Below are 19,509 nucleotides of genomic sequence, written 5' to 3' on the forward strand. Positions count from 1 at the left end.
GCCTGTAATCTACATTAGTGCTACTTGAATAGCAAACTTGATCTAGATGTAGAAAAATTTTTGTCTGGCCCTCGCCAAAGAGCAGAGATATGTGAAATCTGCATTACTAGAGGAGAGCCCATATTTCTTAAAGTTCTCCTAGTCTCTGAAGAAGCACTTCTGCTCACTCGATTTCCCAGGTGTAAAGGACAAGCATGTCCAGGTTGATCTGGTAGAGCTGTAGCATTAATTTCTGCATAGCAACCCCCAGTAAAGTTTCCTAGAGAACCTGGACGACACCAGCAAATACTAGTCAAGGTAAACTGAGCAGCTCTACAAGAATCAAATAGCCCTCATTTGTGTTGTAACAGTCACTAATTCAGGCTGAAACAGAAACATGTGCCTCATCACCACTGTTATTTCACTACTTTCTACAGTCTAGGAAATGCGTGGCTACAGATTTTACAACACATTGTCTACAAAGAAACGTACATCAAATGGGGGTGGTTAAACAGGACACGAAGATTTGTTATTCCTTGCTCAAACAATTGAGGTGGATAATGCTTCTGTGTCATGAACCCCGTCAGTGGCATCTAAGTTTAGCTTCATGTAGCTTTGAATCAAAGTTTTACATTCATTTCCATGGGCTTATTAATTGCTTCTTGCTCAAACCCACCAGCAACAGAGATTGCAGATGACTGATACCACAGGCTATGAACCCCATGTTGAACATGTGGTCTACTGGAGATCTGCTAGATGGAAAAGAAAACATCCAGAAAACATTCATGATTAAGATAGCACAGCCAACAAGAATCAGCAGTGTCTGAATTTCACCTCCTACTAATCAAAAGGAGACAGTAAAGCCAACGTTGGGCACCAGCAAGGAGAAGCAATAGTGATGTACAGTCCTGTTCTCAACTGTAGCTGGAATGGGCTCAGATCTATAGGAAGACGGCACCCTTTGTTAGGAAGTACCAAAGATGCCTGCAAGACACTGGAGTGATTTTGTTCAGCTCTGTGTTGTTATCGGCAAAAAGTAGCTGTAGTTGCCTTTGGATTGTGGAGTTACCTGGATGGTGGATTCCCATAGTTGCTTTACATAATCATGAAAGAACAGCAGCAGTTAGCTGTTGCTTATGCTCCCTGGTGAGCTAAGTGAATCACAGGCTAGGAAACTGCTGCTAAACCTGATCAAGCAAATCCCCAACCTACACTTTTTTTCTGAGAATTTGCTACTCTTCTAGACATTATTACAAGTGAATTTTCACCCCTGGAATTCTTACCATTAAAAAAACCCAAACCAAACCAACAAAACATTTAGAACCATGAAATGGAAGACATTTTCAAGAGATTTGAGGTTTGATCTGAAGTACGTTCAAGTATGCCCACAGCATCTTGAGCAGAATCTACCTGATGATTGATTATGGTTATCCTTATTTTTCTATTTCAAGAAATACCTTATCGACTTCCCTCTGATGCAGCATCCTGGGCTCTTACTAGATTTTTCTTTTTCTTCTTCACCAGGATAAATACAACAGCGTTTAGACAAACTGCCTAAAAGACTGCATCTCTCAGATCCCCAAGAGTGTTAAAGCTTGCTTTTTGTCGAGTCTCTTATCTCTGTCCTGCTCTCCTTACATCTTCCTTTCTTGAGGATATGAACAGCAGCACTTCAGAAACAATCACACAGTTTAGCTTAGCTTCCAAGCCATACTTACATTTTGAAAGTTACCATCCTTCTCAAAACTTCCTCTATGTTCTGTAGTAAATTAACCCTAACGTACTCCAAGAATTCACTGTCCATCCTTCCACTTCAGCGGTTAAAGACCACTTCTTTAACAAGTATGCAAGTAAACAACAAATTGTCACGATCTCTGCTGCTACAGGGTCTTTCAGATCATTAGCCCATTACTGTGAGACATTAGGTAGTACGCCAGACTTAACCTGCATTGTTACTGTTGTTAGCTGGTAAAAAGAATGAAAGAAAACTTAGATCAAATCAATGAATTAGAGGTACGCAGTCCATTTCTAAGATGGTTTTAGTGACATCATCTTTTCAAGTAAGCACGCTCTGTGATCCCAAGGATTGTTTCCTTCTAGTGCTTCCACTGATTTCTTTTCCCAGAAAGGCCCTATGGAAGAAGGTAAGATTTGGTGACAGGGTGACCGCTCAAAGATGTGCAATATGACCATTGCATATCCAGCTACTTGAAGTATAAGAATGAAAAATACATTTAAGAAAAGAAACAAATAATGCTTTGAATCACTATACTTTATTAATACTTCAGAAACATCAGATCCTACAGTGGGGAGTTCTTACCCCCACCTATTTCCAATCACTGCTTTGAAACAACTTCTTGCAATATGCAAATAGATACATGAGGCACTGTGTGAATACAAAAGTGACAATACAAAAAAACCCCAACAATTAAACCTCATGCAATACATATATATATAAAAATATGGTAATGTAGCATAATACACAGAAGCACTATTAGAACAATCTATGTAAATGAATGTACAGTACGCATAGCATTTAATGGTCAATGACAACAGGTTTCTGACCTGTGCACAAAACCAGTCAGCTTAAATAAGAGTTTTTAAGATACTGGATAACTGGTTAAGCCACAGCTTATAAAACCTGCTGTACTGCAGCTTTTCTGCTCAGGGTCACAAATGCAGATTAGCATACAAAATAAATAAGGACTACGATTCTACAACACTTGGCTAACATCTCCTATTTCAAAGTCACTGGCCCTCTTACTTTCATTCAAGGTTCGTTAGCCAACACAGTGGCAAGAAATGTGCCTAAAGCAACAGTTCTGCTCTTGTACTATTTTAATACTGATAAGAACACATATTTTTAAGTCAGCCAGAGTAGTTACAGAGGTCTAACTTACCACTAAATAAGCACAGGATTGAAGTTATCGTACAGAGCAGACACTGAAGAATTACACTGACTGAGAGGTTGATTAGCCATGTGGTATGCTGCCATTACCAACCTGTCTGTTCGGTCAACTAGGGCAAGAAAGACAGAGAACTGAAGAGGTGAAGAAAGTTAGAAAGCTTTTTTCCCCACTCTAAACAGTGCAAATGTTTGAAAACACAAACAATCTGCAGGAACAAGGAAATACAGAGACAAGAGTATTTCTGAAGTCCTGTATTCAGTTTGAGAGCTACTGTTACCTGAAATAAGCTTAAGTATTCCTATGGAATAACATGCAAATAACGGGATTTTCTTCTTACATGTCCAATACTGGTCAATGCCAAAGACACAACAGTTGTTGTAGTCTCTTATCTTCCTAGCTGACATGGTACTTTCTACACTCTTGGTGTTGCAGGCCTCCAAAGATTGGACCACATTCACTATGAACACAGATGAAATTAAAATTATAAAGTGGCAACTAAACTGACTTAACAGCCAATGGAGTTTACAGTCAAAGAAGCAGCATTTTGGGGAGGGGGGCTGACCATGTAAAAGGACATAAAAGATAGAAGAAAAAGAAAATTGGGAAGAGAATAAGGAGACAGAGCAGGACTGACTTTCAGAAGAGGAAGTTAAAAGTAGTTAAAGTAATTAAGTAAGTTAAAAGTACTTAAAGCTTTATACTGGCCTTTTTTTTGCCAGTATAAAGTTTTAACCCCCAACAAAACAAACACCTTGCTATTATTAAACACACTGAAAGAAAAAAAAAGGGGGGGGGGAGAAAGCAGCATTAATCATCCAGTATTAAGCAGAATGCTTTTTAACGAAGTTAGAAAGGGCAACATGAAAAAGCAGAAGTCATAGTATTTAATTGCCCTGAGAAGGTCCCCGTAGGATCTCTCTAGTTTCCTAGCTATGATCTCTTTATCCTTAGACATCCAAAAGGAACCATCATTCCTTAGATAAAAAGATAAACACTTCCTGCAGGGAGTGATGGTCACACCTTCCAGCTCCATTTGCCAAAGCGACAAACCTTCCACATCCCTAATGTATTGCCACACAAATGAGAATAAACTTCAAGAAGAGATCCGCTAGATAAGGAAAGACTGATGAAGTTCTTGTTCATGGAAATCCAGAACCATTTAATGATTAATAAGTTCAGTACTTGCTATATTAATATGTCCTGGAAATTAGTAATCAGGCTTAATAGTTGAGAGAAAATTCAATAATCATAATCTAACTAGTCACAAAGCCCAGATACATTCAGCTCCTTAGAAAGTTAAATATATCTTCTCTCTTCAGACTAAAAAGCACTTATCAACAACAAGACATGAAACCCTGACTGAGATGAGTTTGTTAACAAAATAAAGCAGACATTACAAAGCAGCCAAATTCATTTGCTTAAAACAGTGGTTTTAAGCCGACAGTGCACTGCCAACTCTACTAGGTTGCTTTTTTTTTATTCCATTGTTTGCATTCCAAGAAGCTTGAAAACATTTCCTATTGATTTTGTCCTCTTCTGTTTGACAAAAGCTGCATCTTGCTAAATTTTCTATGCTGCCAACACAGCTGTCTTTTGTTTATTTTTGTGTACACCAGCAGCAGTATGCACAGCTTAGAAAACACATTAAACTAGCAACATTGAACAGCTTGTGGGGAAGGCTTGTGAGTGTTCAGGCTCTGATGGGTCACACCAAAATAAAGGTTTAAGTGATTCTCTGTAAGATTTTGGTTTCCTCTTCTACTCAGAGATAAGGTTATCACAAGAGCCTACCAGTTCATTTTAAGGTAGTATTTTAACAAGTGCCTATGACAGATAGGTGTTCAGGTCCAGTCACTCCCTCATGTCTCCATTTGATTACTTTTCAGCTGACATGATTGATATCAACAGAAATAACTTTATGTAAAGTAAAATCCAATAAATGTATTAAAAAAACCAAAACACATGAAGAAAGTGGCTGGCTTAGCTCTTAGAGCTGTCAACACTGCAAAACAAATACTCAATAGGGCCGGCTGTTTTAGTGGCTTGATTTAGGAAAGCAGGGAGGACTAGCCTCTTGGTTTTGGTGCTGTCAGTTTTAAAGGTTATGACTAGCTTGGCAGAAAACCCATTGCCTTCCGGCACAACTATTCAAATGCAATCAGACCTGCTATAAACGTGTTTAGAGCGAATAGGTAACTTAGAGTAGATTGGGAAGTTTTGCACTCATTTGAAAGCTCATCTTTCTCCCTCTCCAACCCTTCCTGAATGACATTTTGTCTATCAGGAGTTGTTTGCTCCTCAAAAAGGGGGAATGGACCATTACTTCCTAGTAGGATTTTGTCTGACAGCACAGGTCCAATTGTAAAAGGGACAGTAATAGAACTAAGCAGGGAAATTTAATTCAGGCTTAACTAGAGCTAAATTATATATGAATCATCTGCAATCTGCTCTGTTGTGGCTAATATCCCCCCACCTTCTCCCCAAAGCATTTGCTTGATACTTCAGTACTATAAGAATAGAAATAGACCATGTCTGGTGCTGTGCATTAAGTACCTGCATCCAAAAGAATATGAGTAATTTAACCAACAGAGTCTCGCTTACGCAAAGAGTGGAGCTGCAATCTTAATTTAGACTTTAAGCAGCTCAACTAACTGTCTATGCCCTTTACAGATGAGGGTATTTGCTGGTTACCTTTTGCGCAATGCCATTTAGAAATACCTGTGTTCCTCAGCCACTTGTTTCGGAAGCACCTTTTTGTTAGTTTTTAAAGGATTGCCTGGGAGGGAAGTTTCAACTCCAAACAGCTCCTTTAAGCTATCAACTGAAAATGGGTTTTCCAGTGCAGACAGCCAACTTATCTCCAGAATTCAGAAAGCAAGAGAAGCACTTTTCCCAAAATCCAACAAAAAAATGGAAATGTTAGTGGCTTTTCATGACAGAAAGCTAATAGCACTGGAAATGCTTTTAAAAAGAGCGGTATCTCATCTGACTTTGAATTCAGATAAGTGTCTATTAAATACTATTAAAATCATCACTGTGATTAACACTATTCAACTGCCAGCTCCGCTGTAACCACTCCATGCCCAATTACTCGTCTTACGAGAGCTCGCCAGCCGTATCGATTCATTAACACACTTCATGGCATTTACTCATGGCAGCAGTTGCACGGTGACCAGTAACTGCATATACCGAATGCTCCCTCTTAGCATTACCTTACACATACAGATGTTTAGAAAAATCCATTTAGTAGCATTAGCTTCCAAGACAGTGTTGAGGGGTCACAGTAAGTCACCTCGGATGCTTTTACTGTGATTCCTTCCTTGGCTATTTGAAGACAGAGTTACTACATCTGATTTTTGCCTTTTTAATGGGTGCGTTTCTAATTCTTTCAAGCACTGGTATTTCACTCTAAAGAACTGACATTTGTAGCTCTATTTTCCAGCCCACTTCCTTTTTAAAATAGGCATTAATAATACTTAAATGCATTCCTGTCTCTCTCTTTCACTCCTCCATCACTCAGAGGGTGGATTTTACTTAATCTCCCTCTGTTCTAAAAATTTTCCTGCATTTCTATCCTCTGTGTTCTCAAAAACAACCCAAACCAACCCCCCAACAAATGTAATTTGTAAAACTGTAATCTTGTCTATGTCAGACCCAGAAGACTTCATTGTCTTAGGTATGTTTCTTTGTAGGAGAGGGCGGGGTAGGGAAGGGAAGGGAAAGAAAGGTAGAAGTATGAATTACCCATAAGCAAAAGAGATGTTGGATACCCACTGAGCAGAATGACTAAAGCTAGTTTTCAATCAAGCACAATACAAGAATTTACGCGTGCTCTGTTTTAAAAATGCAGGCTCCTTTAAGGAGCAATTTTTCTGATGCTGGGTGCTAAAATGCAGCAGCATTCATTTGGAGTCTAATAAAATATGGAAATACTTTCATTTTTCATTTAACATTTGTCTTGAATCCTTCAGCTAACTTCTACAGCTTCAAAGATTTTGGCTAGACTCAAGAATTGTTTTTGTTGCAGGCCCATCAGAAAGACAACAAAGAAACAGGCAAATTAGTCAATTTGTCATTAGTCGATTTGACATTGGTGGACAAGTGTTAGTATATTGTAGATGACACTGGGAAGGCCCAGAGAGGAGAGAGCACTCACTCACCAAAATTACCTATTATTTTTAACCAAAGGAGGGATGGAAAACAGAACAGAACAGCCAATACCAGAAATCCAAGAAGTTTTAAGAGGAAAGATAAGAAAAGCTAATGTAGCAGATTAGTACCGTAAATTCGAAGCATAGCACCATACCTTATTTTGCACTATTTAGTTCAACTCCATATTTTCTGCTAGACCTCCTTCCCCTCTCTCCTCACCACCCATACTAGTGACACTTCTTGTAACAGTATTATGCATTATAGCTGGTGGCTTCTAAAAGTGATACCAAAGTCACAAGTGAAACAAAAATTGGAGGTTGCCTTGTGATCCCAAGGATAAGACCATCCTGATGACCATTTTCAATAGAATTTTAAAAGTGCACTTCCAAAACCCATACTTGCATCCTGTGTCATACTTTCATTACTGATTTAACATCAAATTGAAATGGTTTTTCAGGTAAAAAAAAAAAAAGTTTCCACAGGTTTTGATGAGGCTGTCAAGAATACGTAAGACATCACCAAAACCAATTTTGCCCCCCCAAACAGTATTCAGAATTTTACTGTAGATGACACATTAAGACTTATTTATTCCACTGATAGGATACAAACTGCCATTTTTTACCCAGTTACAACTCCTATAGACCTGACCAGACTTTTTAAAGCTAGTAAGAAGTCTCTGAAAATCAGAGAAATATTTTTTATCCCCACTGAAATCTGTATGAGTTCCCAAAGGCTATTCCTATCCTCTTACATCTCAAAGAAATGAGGCACTAGGTCATTCAGAATGAAAACACCTATATAAGGGAACAGCTTCTCAGAATGCAGAATTTTGTCCCTAGAGCATAGCTTGAGAATTAGATTTTTTAATTACCACAGACAACTTTCTAAAGGCCCATTTCACTCAGCTACCATTAAAAAAAAAGAAATCTATCAAATTTGAAACGAAAAAGGATATTCTCACATAGCTGTAAGTATCTACTGAAAGACTTAAGACTTTGTTTCCTCTGTAATGCAAGTCTGCCCCAAAAAGGTTGAAATAAAAGGATCATTACAAAGAATTTGGCTTGTTCAGTTCCCTCCATGTTTCAGCAAATTTGGCAAATTTCAGAAACTAAACCCACACTATGAACTTACCAACATTTCACACCTTCCTTCATGAATACAATAGCTTCCCCCTCTCCTGATAAACCTCAGATAGCAGTGAAATCAAACAATTCTGTATGATTCTTACTATATTAATAATGAGAACTATTTCCAAGACACCAAGAGGCACTAGTGGTCATCAGAATTTAGCATGACACTGAATATCTGGGTTAGAAATCAAAGAGATAGGAGATGGTAAATCCAAAGGGATTACTATGCAACTCTAAAGGCTTCCTTAATTGAAGAGGTTCACTACAAAAATTAACACCTACTCTACCAGGCTGCCATCACAGAAAGCCTTCCCCACATATTTCAGGACAGCAAAATGTAGGATGGAAAAGTGCTTGAAATGTTCTCAGAGGAAAAGCTCCTGTTGTTGCATAGCAAAACAAGGAAGTCACTGTCCGAGTTGCTATGTAATGAGATGGTAGCTCACTGAGGAGTTTCTATGTTAAACTGTACGATCGTCCATAGTAATCCAGCAAAAAACTCAAGTCACTTGGGTAACTGCATTGCTCCACACTAGCTAACGATTCAGAGACACTATAGACAAACAGTGCTGCTCTGTTCTTCCTTTCAGCCATCTCAACTCTTCTATCTAAATTTCCTCCCTAAGCAACATTAAAGTTCAACACATTTTAATCAACAGGACTGACATATTGCAATGCCATGTGCTTCTAAATTAGACATACAATCTTGCTGCCAGATGTAAAGCACTTCTTGTTTAGATACAGAAATTACTAACACATTTACCATTGAGCCTTCAGATCTTGTTAAGCCCTGCTAGCCAGGCTAGCAAGGCAAGACAAAACACAACCAGAGGCTCTAGCATGTAATGGATATAACAGTTGCACATTCATTAAGATTCTTTCATCCTCACCTTAGCTTCACATCTCCTTAGAAAGTTATTTAGACCCAAAAAGTTCCTGAAGTATGGCCAAATTAACCATCTATTAATCAAAAACCGTTACTAAACTGTTTCTAGTTTGTGTTAATAGATTTTCTTGTGAAGGTCAGAAGTGTACTTGTTTTTAAATGAAAGTCATGATGACTGAGATTGTTACTTTATGATTAACTAACTAGAGCTTTTTGCATGGGGCAGGGGGTAAGTCACAGTAAGTATTATGAAGCTTTTACTACAAGCCACAAGATTTGGCAACAATGAAAGAGTTGTTTTCTTGAAACCTAGTTCCCACTGAAATCATTCACAAAAATGAACATTTAAGTGCATTAAACATTAGTATTACTGAAATAAAAAAGTCACATTTTAAAAACACTATGAACTGGCTCACCAGAATATGATAGGAAGCCAGCAATCCTTGGGTGAAATATTTAAGGCACTTGAGGGTAGTTAGTTTTTAAAACCAGATAATAAAGACACAGCCACTTTAAAATTCTAATTTAAATAAAAACCACAACAAAATAAAGTAACACTGCAAAAAATTCCTCCAACTGTAAATTTCAGTAAATAAACAAATAAACACTTAGAATAAAAATAAAATTCTCATTTGTTATAGTACACAAAAAAGTGGCAGAAACAGAGCATATTTAACTGCTAGAGCATACATACTGTAAAGACCTCTCTCAAATACAACAATAAGGGTCCTTTCTTTTCAAGTTGCCAAACAGCCAATAAAGCATGTTCGTTAGGGAGAAATAATCCAGTGCAGTTAAATATTGGATTCCAGTTTATAAACCAGAGCATCCCAGAAAGCAGCTGATTTTGTATCATTTTGCCTGGGATATTGCTAGTTAGCTTTCTTGCTCTTTTTCTGGAACATTCAGTTTCGTTTTCCCCTCTCCATACAAAATTAAATGTCTCTGAATAAGAGGCCACATCATTCTTGTAATATCATCTTTGGTAGGAAACAAAAGCAACTTACACAGCACAATGGTGTCACCCAGGCTCTCGCACACCAAGCCTGTTCCTACAGACCACACACAGTAACAAGCTTTTCTGTGATGGTGACAGCTTCTCTCCTCCCAATCTCCAAAGTAACATCACAATTAAATACAACATACAGCACTCTTTTTAAGCGCCAATTTAAATTTTCACTCAGAATTCACAAACAGGTGTTCTCACCCATTAGCTTATACATATTATGGTTTCTTACCACTTCCAGGGCAGAGGGATATGACCAGCAGCCCTGGGACACGTTTTAGAAGTCTGCTCCCAGAGACGAAATAGCTGTATAAATTTCCACATCTGCTCAGTGTTTTTTGAAGGGAAGAGGAAGGAAGGAAAAGACAAATGGGAACTCAGTAAAAGGAGCCTTGCCTATTAACTGTTTGTCCATTTGTCATTTTTCTCCTGACACATTTTGCCTACTGTATTAGAGGCTTCTTCAGTGGAAAGCAGTTCCTTACAAGAACTCATTTGAACATTCTGGATTAAGCAGATTTTGTCACTGTGTGGCTGCTGCCTCACAGCTGAGGAAATTAAAGGGTGAGCTCCGAGCATCATCACCAGTCCCAAGGCTCTTAGGGTCTCTGAGACAGTCCGCCAAGATGTCCTGAGGATCCCTCAAGAACACCACTAGAACAGTGATATTATCACTGGATCCATTTTCCTTTGCAGCAGCCACCAGTCTTTCTGCTGCTTTGAGACCCACTCCTTTGGTTTGCATTAAATGATCTAGGACCAAGTCTACAACCTCATATGGCTTGATAGCGTCAAAGAATCCATCACAGGCTAGAAGCAAGTAATCTTCAGAACCAGTCAGCTCAAATGAATCTCCATCTGCATCACCAGAGATGTAGGGTTTCTGACATATGTCACCTAAGACAAAGGATCGAAATAAAGGCTTTATTACTTCAAATGTAAACAGTTACTTCTTCACCCACCAATTGCTTTTACCGTCCTCAAGGACAGGCAGATCATATTCCAGAGGTACCTGATGCAGGACAAGAGTAGTGGAAAGCTATGGAATAAGCATGGAAGGCCTTTGTTTCTTTAAGAATGCTTGGAAGCTACCTAAATTCAGTAGGTTTCTAAGGAGTTACTCTGATTCATGCTTTCCTAATTTTGCAGGGAAACTAAACAAATTCTTTCAAAGTTTTTTCTCTCTGAAATATATTTGTGCAAGGAGATAGTCAGGCCTTCATTTTGCAGGTGTGTCTCTTGTACAGCCTTCAGAATGCTATGAAAATAAGATTTTTCTTAGCTATCCAGATATATAGCACAATGCCATAAGAATTGTCTCACTGTGTTTAGTTCATCAGTTTCATATGGACATACTTATTAAACATGGGTTGCTATTGATCCAAATAGTATTATACAAATTTATACTAATTTGCTTCCACTCATACATTACAGTTATCTACTGTACTTGCCCAGGGTCTTTTCTCTTTTTGCCCTAATTGGCGAGTAGCAAAGCAAGCTCATTTAATAAGATTCTGGAATACTACAATTAAAATGCCCTAAATTGCTGGATATGTGTGATTTGAAGGAGGATGCAGCAATCTGACTTAAGAACTGCAGTCAGGAGAAAGATATATTAGTATTAAAGTGGTCAAAAAAACCCACAAAGCAGACACATAAAGAAGGCTAGATGAACATTTGTTACTTCCTCTACTTTTACAAATTAAATACTCTACATTTGTCAAGCTACTGTAGAACACCACGGTATCAAAGACATGTACAAGAAGCAAAAGACTTAGAAGTATAAAAGAATTAGGACTGTCGTGGCTAGTATGTAAAATAAAATAACATTCTATGCTTATGGTAAAACCAATAAGATTATATAGCTGCAAGCTATGTAAGTTATATAGCTGTAAGCTAGCCTTAAGGCAAAGACAGTAAGAGTAGTTTACTATTTGATTGATGCTGAGCAAAGTGTCATTTACAGTGAACATACAGCCCTCAGGTGGTGTGTTTTAATCAAATTTAATCTGAACTATAATAATTCTGATGGTTTATCTTACCAATTGCTCTGGAAACAGCCAAGGTACCATTAACCCGCCAGCAGTCCATATAGGTTACACAACCACCCAGAGCCTCAATACGTGCTCTCTCATCCTGAAAAACAGTAGAATACAATTTTTATACTGAAAGCCTATCCGTGGCTTACTGACCTTGCTGTTACCCAATCAAAGAGGAAAAAAAGACAAAACCCAAAACCAAGAGCTGCTTCAGCTTCTGTGTTTATACTATGAATATAGCAAACACACATATCGGAATCTAGCTCGGAAACATGCACTTAAGATTACTGGAAACAACCCACCTACTTCCCAACCATACCATGGCTTGTCCACAAAAAAGCAGAGTTCTTAAGTTTTTGTATCATCATGTTCTTTCCCATATGGATGGGTACCCTTTCCTGCCACTTCTTCCCATCCCATACAGCAACTGGATAAATATATAAATACTTGGAATAAAATACAAGATAACTAGACTATGTAACAATAGCATTTGTATTCCTACTTCTTTAACTACTCAGTTATTACAAATATTCATGCTATGAAGGCAAAGCATCATGCAATGCTATCTAAACTCACGAGATCCCCATCAAATTTCATGTAATAAGTTATCTGGCTATTTAAAATATATAGAAAATGCAATACACTTTAAGCCAGTTAGGCTAGTAGATTATCATTAGCTTTTGAATGACAGTATAGCATATTATGAAAGACTTGCATTATGCTAGCATTTTAAATAGCTATTAATCTCAAATTAATTAATTTAATTTATAACAGGCAGTTTTAAATTCACACACACAAAAAAAGTCCTGTGAAAGTCTTTAATTACTACAAATTTTGAAAAGACAGTCTGAGCAGGAACTGCAGTCAGGACTACCAGTACCATCAGTACTTTCAAGGGGGCACAGTTGTAGGGATCACCTTTTCAAGATACAGGAGTGGATGGAAAAAAAGAAATTGTCAGTTCTCTGAATCCTGCCATACAATATATGTAATTATGTAAAGCACCGAACACTTAAGAAGGCTTGATTCCAAAAGGTTTCAAGAGAGATTCTGATAACACACACACGAGAGAAAAAAACAAGCCAGACTTACTTCTCTTTCTGGTTTGTGAGGTTCCATTAATGTCACAGCTTTTCCTTGCTGCACAAGCATTACCTGCGAGTCCCCTAGCCATGCTATGTGTAGATTGTTCCCTACAATCAACGCAGATACACCTGTTGTACCACTCCGCAGCTTCTGCGGAAGAAAACGGGTATGTCAGATGAATATTCAACAAGCCCTACTAGGTTACATGGCAATACTGTAAACCTAGGTTTAATCACACTTAAGTGCAGCAGAGTAGACCGGCCAATCATAATTCAGGTACCTGAAAAAAGGTATAAGATATTAGACAGACTTGAAATAAACTATTTACATATTCTAACACGCAGATGGCTAATACTGCCTCTGTTATGTTCTTTCTTCTCTGCTATTAATTCCAAAACTGACCTAAGAGACTAAGACCTCTATTGTTCAAAACACAGAGACACACAGAAAAGAAAGAGGATCTGAATTTCAGTAGTGTGAACATTTCACAAACAAACACAGGTCTCCCCAATCCCTTTCACATTCTCCACTCTACCATTGGCAACTACAGACACCTTGCTCCACATACATCCCCTTAATCCTTGGCTATTTAAATGAGGATGTCAACAAAGGAAGGAACCTAACTGTCCTAGATTCCCTGTAAAGATTAGTGAGAGTCAGACCGCCTGAAGATGCTGGTCCCTCTTTTGTACCTCACTGACAGAAATTAAGATATTAACAATGAATACTTCCATATTCAGTTACTGCTATAATAAAAGAGTTCTCATTAAACTGTATAATAAACCATCCTCTCATTATGTAGATTTGAAGAAAGAATGTTCATCATACCAACTTGATTCAAAGCTGATCAATAAGCTTAATGAACTGAAGAGTCTGATTTAAATCATAGAGTACTTTTTTCATCTTACAACCACCTGTGACATTAGTGGTGGGACAAGAAAGAGGAAGATAGTGACTGTAGTATCACGAAGAGAGAAACCTCTTTTCCAGGTAAGAGGTAGGAAAACAGAACATCTAGAGGCTGCCTAATTTAGGCAAAGAGGCAGCAGAGTGTTCTCTCAAATAATTGGTATGTCAGGATCATTTAAACCAGTTAACACTTCTTTTCAATCACACATCTTGAACTTGCAAGCACTGTCATTTTTTTTCTCCTCAAAAAAAAAGTAATTTGATCAAAGAAAACTTTTACATGTAGCATAACTTCATAAAGAAGTCAGTGATTCAAAGAAACTGTACTGCCAGAATTTTCTGGATAATACCGTGTTGTCCAACAGTTCTCAGTGTTATTTAAATATAATGGAATTAATCTCTACCCACTCACCTCTCTTTTGGCTTTGAAAAGAAACATTTCATCTGTCTTCTGGAAAGAGCATTTCAAGGCCTTAGCTGGATTCTTAACAATCTCTTCGTGTAGCCCGACATTTACATGTAAATGGGTTGCTGAGTAATTGGCAGCATCCACTCCACCATGGCCATCAAACACCGCAAAGTAAGCGCGATCAATGTCATCCTTTTGCCCAGAGGGAGAGAGAGGAAGACATATTCATGTTCAAAAACAAAACAGCTCATAGACTGGTACCCAGCAAGCAAAGATTCTTTATCTTTCTTCCATACAACATTGCACAGGTAAGGGCAATTTAAGTCAGTTTACCCACATGCAAAATGGATAAAATGGGTACTTTGCAGGGGAATTACTTTTCTTTGTTTGCTGTTAGTCATTTAATATCTTTGAAAATAATCTGGAATTGAAACAGCAGACAGCTGGTTATGTAGTCCCACTGCAGCTTCATTAATTGGCACTTGTACAATTGCTGTTCTCCCCCCTTCTTTTCTTAATATATCGGTTACTTCAGTCACAAGAACATTATAACTCCAGCAACATAACACTAGGTGAACTTCCCATCTCCCTATATCACTTATGACTTGAAACCCAAGGTCACAAGATCCTTCTTTACCAGGGCAGTAGTTAGCCCCTAGGAACCTGAGTCAGTAAGTCCTTGCTCCAGCACAGACATGATAAATAACTTGTGGCAACAAATTCTTACCATTTCATAGATCATCCATCACTAGGTCATTGTGTTTACAGGATTGTTGAAAAGCTAACAAACTGGCCTCCCCAATTTTGTCCAGACTTACTGATAAACCAAACAGCTGATTGAACTCTGGGAGCAGAACGTGGCGGTCCTCCATTTTCCGTCGAGTGTTACGGATGGCGTGGATGGAAACGAGCAGGAACCGCTTCAGTGGTCTCAGTGGTGGCAACTGCTTCTGCCACTCAAAGCAAACATCCCGAAGCTTGTTAAAGAAGCAGCGCTGCAACGACTCTCCATCCAGCACTGACAGCATAAAGACAAAACAATAAGTTGCATGCCCTGTTTTCCTACATTACCCCATCTTTTGGCCTGTCTTTCCTTCAAGTTTCTTTCCTTAGCGCTACATACAACATTCAGCACTCTGCCTTTACAGGCTCTGCAAGAATTAAAATAGGCTCCTGAGAATAACGTGGAGAGAAAGTTGCGATAGAAAACAGTATAACATTAAGGATAAGAGCAGCTTCTTTACTTACTAGTTCTCTTTCAAAACAGAGGCTTATCAAGTAGGTGATTACATGACAAAAATCATAACAAAGACCCAAAAATCAGTCTGGCATATTAGACATAAATGTTATTATTATGTAAGTAAAACGCACAAGATATAGTGGTAGGAGTGCAATCCCTACCAAAAAAAAAAAAGGGAAATAATCAAGTGGGCAGAAAAGCCTTCAAGATAAGAGATTGCTGTTGTCTTGGACACAAGGGTTGAAAAAGCATTAGCCTGGCATTGGGTCAGGTTATGTCCTACTGAACCACTTCCACTGAAACAACAAGGAAGTCTGAGAATGTTTTGCCGAGTTCAATAGCTCAACTCATAGTTGAGCTGAACAGATTAGAATTTTAAGCTGTTGTCTTTATCTTTTTAAATACACATGGTTGTAGGAGCTAGAGTAGACTTCCGCCACTTTCCTGCTTTCTCATTACAGAGCAGAACTGTAAACACCCATTGAGCATAGTGTGAAAAGCTCCAGCCAGACACTCAAATCCTTTTCTGGATAGGTCCCAAAGATCAATTAATCCAAACTTATTGTTCATCAGACTGAATGGTTTGGTGTTTGGCATTGTGTCTAGCTTTGCAATGCAGTCTCTCTCAGAATAGGTAATAATTTAAAGTTTTGTTATTTGAGTAAGAACCCTGCCTCAGTGCTAAATCAACTAATTTCAAAAAGCATTGAAAAGATCATCTATAGAGCAAAAACAATTTGCTGGTCACTAATGTGTTTCCTAAAGAACTGCAATGCATGAACTATCTTTCCTATTTCTATTTTATCTTGACTCCTGCTAACGCTGCTAGCATTAAAGCTTCCTCAGAATTCCTTTTTATAACTCCTGGTTTTCAAGCATTTCTTTTTCTCAGCAACACTGGATAGCCAGCTTCAGATGCATCTCTGGGCCTGGAGAACTGAAAGCTTAAATTTAAACACAGATCTTTGATTAGCAGTCACTACATATTAACCAGAACTACTTTTGGTTTGCTTAATATGCAGGTGTGAATGGGCAAGATATTAAAACCTTTAAATATTAAGTCATCCCATATACAAATATAATTAAATAGGACAGCATCTTAGACAGCCTTGTCTACAGCTATTAGTTTACGTATTTGTAAATGTCTTGACTAATACTGACCAGAAGACTTGGACACACATTGCCGTTTAAATATTAAGCTTGCAAAATCTGACATAGAATTTAGTACCTTAACACTAGCAATTCTTCTGCAGTATACCACATCAAACAGTGGTACTCATATAAGCACAGGTACATACCTTGCTTTTATATAACCATTTCTCTTTCATTCCAAGAATGCTTTTTTGCCAGAGAGTTATTATTGCAATGCAGGAAGAGAGAGTCCATACTGTGCTGTGGCACAAGGAACATCTTTCTTCCTAGTTGTACAGTTAAAGTGATGTAATAGCATAGAATAGAATCATAGAATCATTAAGGTTGGAAAAGACCTCTAAGATCATTGAGTCCAACCGTCAACCCAACACCACCATGCCCACTAAACCATGTCCCTAAGCACCTCATCTACACGTCTTTTAAATACTTCCAGGGATGGTGACTCAACCACTTCCCTGGGCAGCCTGGTCCAATGCTTAATCACTCTTTCAGTAAAGAAATTTTTCCTCACGTCCAATCTAAACCTCCCCTGGTGCAACTTGAGGCCATTTCCTCTCGTCCTATCACTTGTTACCTGGGAGAAGAGACCGACACCCACCTCGCTACAACCTCCTTTCAGGTAGTTGTAGAGCGCGATGAGGTCTCCCCTGAGCCTCCTTTTCTCCAGGCTAAACAACCCCAGTTCCCTCAGCCGCTCCTCATAAGACTTGTTCTCCAGACCCCTCACCAGCTTCGTTGCCCTTCTCTGGACACGCTCCAGCACCTCCACGTCCTTCTTGTAGTGAGGGGCCCAAAGCTGAACACAGTATTCAAGGTGCGGCCTCACCAGTGCCGAGTACAGGGGCACGATCACTTCCCTACTCCTGCTGGCCACACCATTTCTGATACAGGCCAGGATGCCATTGGCCTTCTTGGCCACCTGGGCACACTGCTGGCTCATGTTCAGCCAGCTGTCGACCAGCACCCCCAGGTCCTTTTCCGCCAGGCAGCTTTCCAGCCACTCTTCCCCAAGCCTGTAGCGTTGCATGGGGTTGTTGTGGCCAAAGTGCAGGACCCGGCACTTGGCCTTGTTGAACTACAACTACGAGATAGGGAAAACTACTTTTTAAATACACATAGTTGTAGTAGCTAGTTACTACTAGCAACTACAAGATAGGGAAAACAAGTACAGTCCAAACGTGCAGAGAAATTAATGCCTTTAAAGTAGATACTCCTTGCTAAGATTAGGCAATGCAAGTACCTGAATAGTAAGCAGATTTCCATAATGTTCGATAGGGGAATGGTGAATAGTGATTTGATCTAAATGCAATGGTGACACAAGAATGAACAAACATAAAATAGACAGGAATATATATGATGGAAATTAAAGAAGGTTTCAACCACCAGAACAGGGAAGGTTCTGGGGCATTTGTCAACATGGAGGGAGAGAACCTGAACTAGTTCAAGATGGAACTTATCCAAGGATTTTCTGACTTTGCCTGTGCTATCTTAAAAGTAGACTCCAATCCTGTATCTTTACAGCCTTTAGAGTAAAACAGCAGCATGAATTATTGTACAAGTGTCACCAGTATAATGTAACCATACAGGATTCCAGAGACATTAGATGCTTGTGACCAAGAAAATGTCCCTGTCCTATCAAGTTCTTCATTACTCACTGTTTCTAAACATTGTAATTTCTTAGCCGTTCAGATGAGGTTCACTAACTGAAGGTCTGTGGGCCCAAGATTTTCATAATACCCAGAACTAGAAATTATAATCCTAGACTCACAAATACATAGCAGCTCACATCTTCTATTACTGCTACAGTTCACCTCAAAGATAATTACATGGGAGTCAATGAAGAGTCCCCAGCAGAGTGACTGCAAGATGCTCTGATGACCGGTTTCCAGCTGCTTTGCAAAATATTTGTGCTGAAAACCTATGTAATTATCATATGTGGGTTACAATATGCTGTTCCTTACTTTCTTATAAAGGTTGAGCAATAGCAAATAAAGATACACTACTGGAGCACAGTAAGATACAATTCTCTCTGATATAAGGGAGATGCTTTTATATCACTTTTGACAATGGGAGATCTTACCACATGCCTGATGGTCATTGCTGCAAACAAACATTCTGGCAGTGTTAGGTTTACGGTTGGACTCGATGATCTTAAAGGTCCTTTCCAACTTAAATGATTCTATAATATAGAGCTTCTAGTTATGGAAGATCAGTACCTTGATCTCCTTCAGTTTCCCCCGCACAAAGCCATGCTCTAGCACTGCTTCCTGTACCTCTTTATTTTCTTTTAATTGCAGTGATTTAGTCAGACAAAGCTCTTCTTTTGCCAACTCCTCATCTCGGGCAGCGTCCTGCTCCAGGTTAAGTTAGTTGCACTGAAGTCTGTGTGATTGCTCACAGACCAACAGACACAACAGAACACTGAGTGCAGCAATCAGGCACTGTGGGGAGACTGAACTCAAAGCGACTGGAAGAGGCACCCGCCAGAATCTCTGAAGGCCGGTGGAACGTACTCGGAAGCTGGGTCTATAGGGAGGTGCTGGGAGGCTCCAGCGCCAGCAGAGCCCCACCGAGCCCAGCCGGGCCGGGCCTCCCCGCAGCCGCAGCTC

General features: G+C 39.0%; 1 protein-coding gene across 1 annotated transcript in view; it reads right to left on the bottom strand.

Moving 5' to 3' along the window:
• Positions 1–2,236: 2,236 nt before the first annotated feature.
• Positions 2,237–19,509, bottom strand: part of PPM1F (protein phosphatase, Mg2+/Mn2+ dependent, 1F) — an 18,889-nt gene continuing 1,616 nt past the window's right edge. The window contains exons 2-6 of the mRNA XM_009330836.1: positions 15,327–15,526; positions 14,512–14,700; positions 13,197–13,340; positions 12,108–12,201; positions 2,237–10,962 (exon numbers count right to left, since the gene is read on the bottom strand). Coding sequence (XP_009329111.1) covers positions 10,589–10,962; positions 12,108–12,201; positions 13,197–13,340; positions 14,512–14,700; positions 15,327–15,526 — 1,001 coding nt within the window. The 3' untranslated portion in view covers positions 2,237–10,588. The remainder of the gene's footprint in view (positions 10,963–12,107; positions 12,202–13,196; positions 13,341–14,511; positions 14,701–15,326; positions 15,527–19,509) is intronic.

Source organism: Pygoscelis adeliae, unplaced genomic scaffold, assembly GCF_000699105.1.
Source record: "Pygoscelis adeliae isolate BGI_AS28 unplaced genomic scaffold, ASM69910v1 Scaffold358, whole genome shotgun sequence".
Taxonomy (NCBI): Eukaryota; Metazoa; Chordata; class Aves; order Sphenisciformes; family Spheniscidae; genus Pygoscelis; species Pygoscelis adeliae.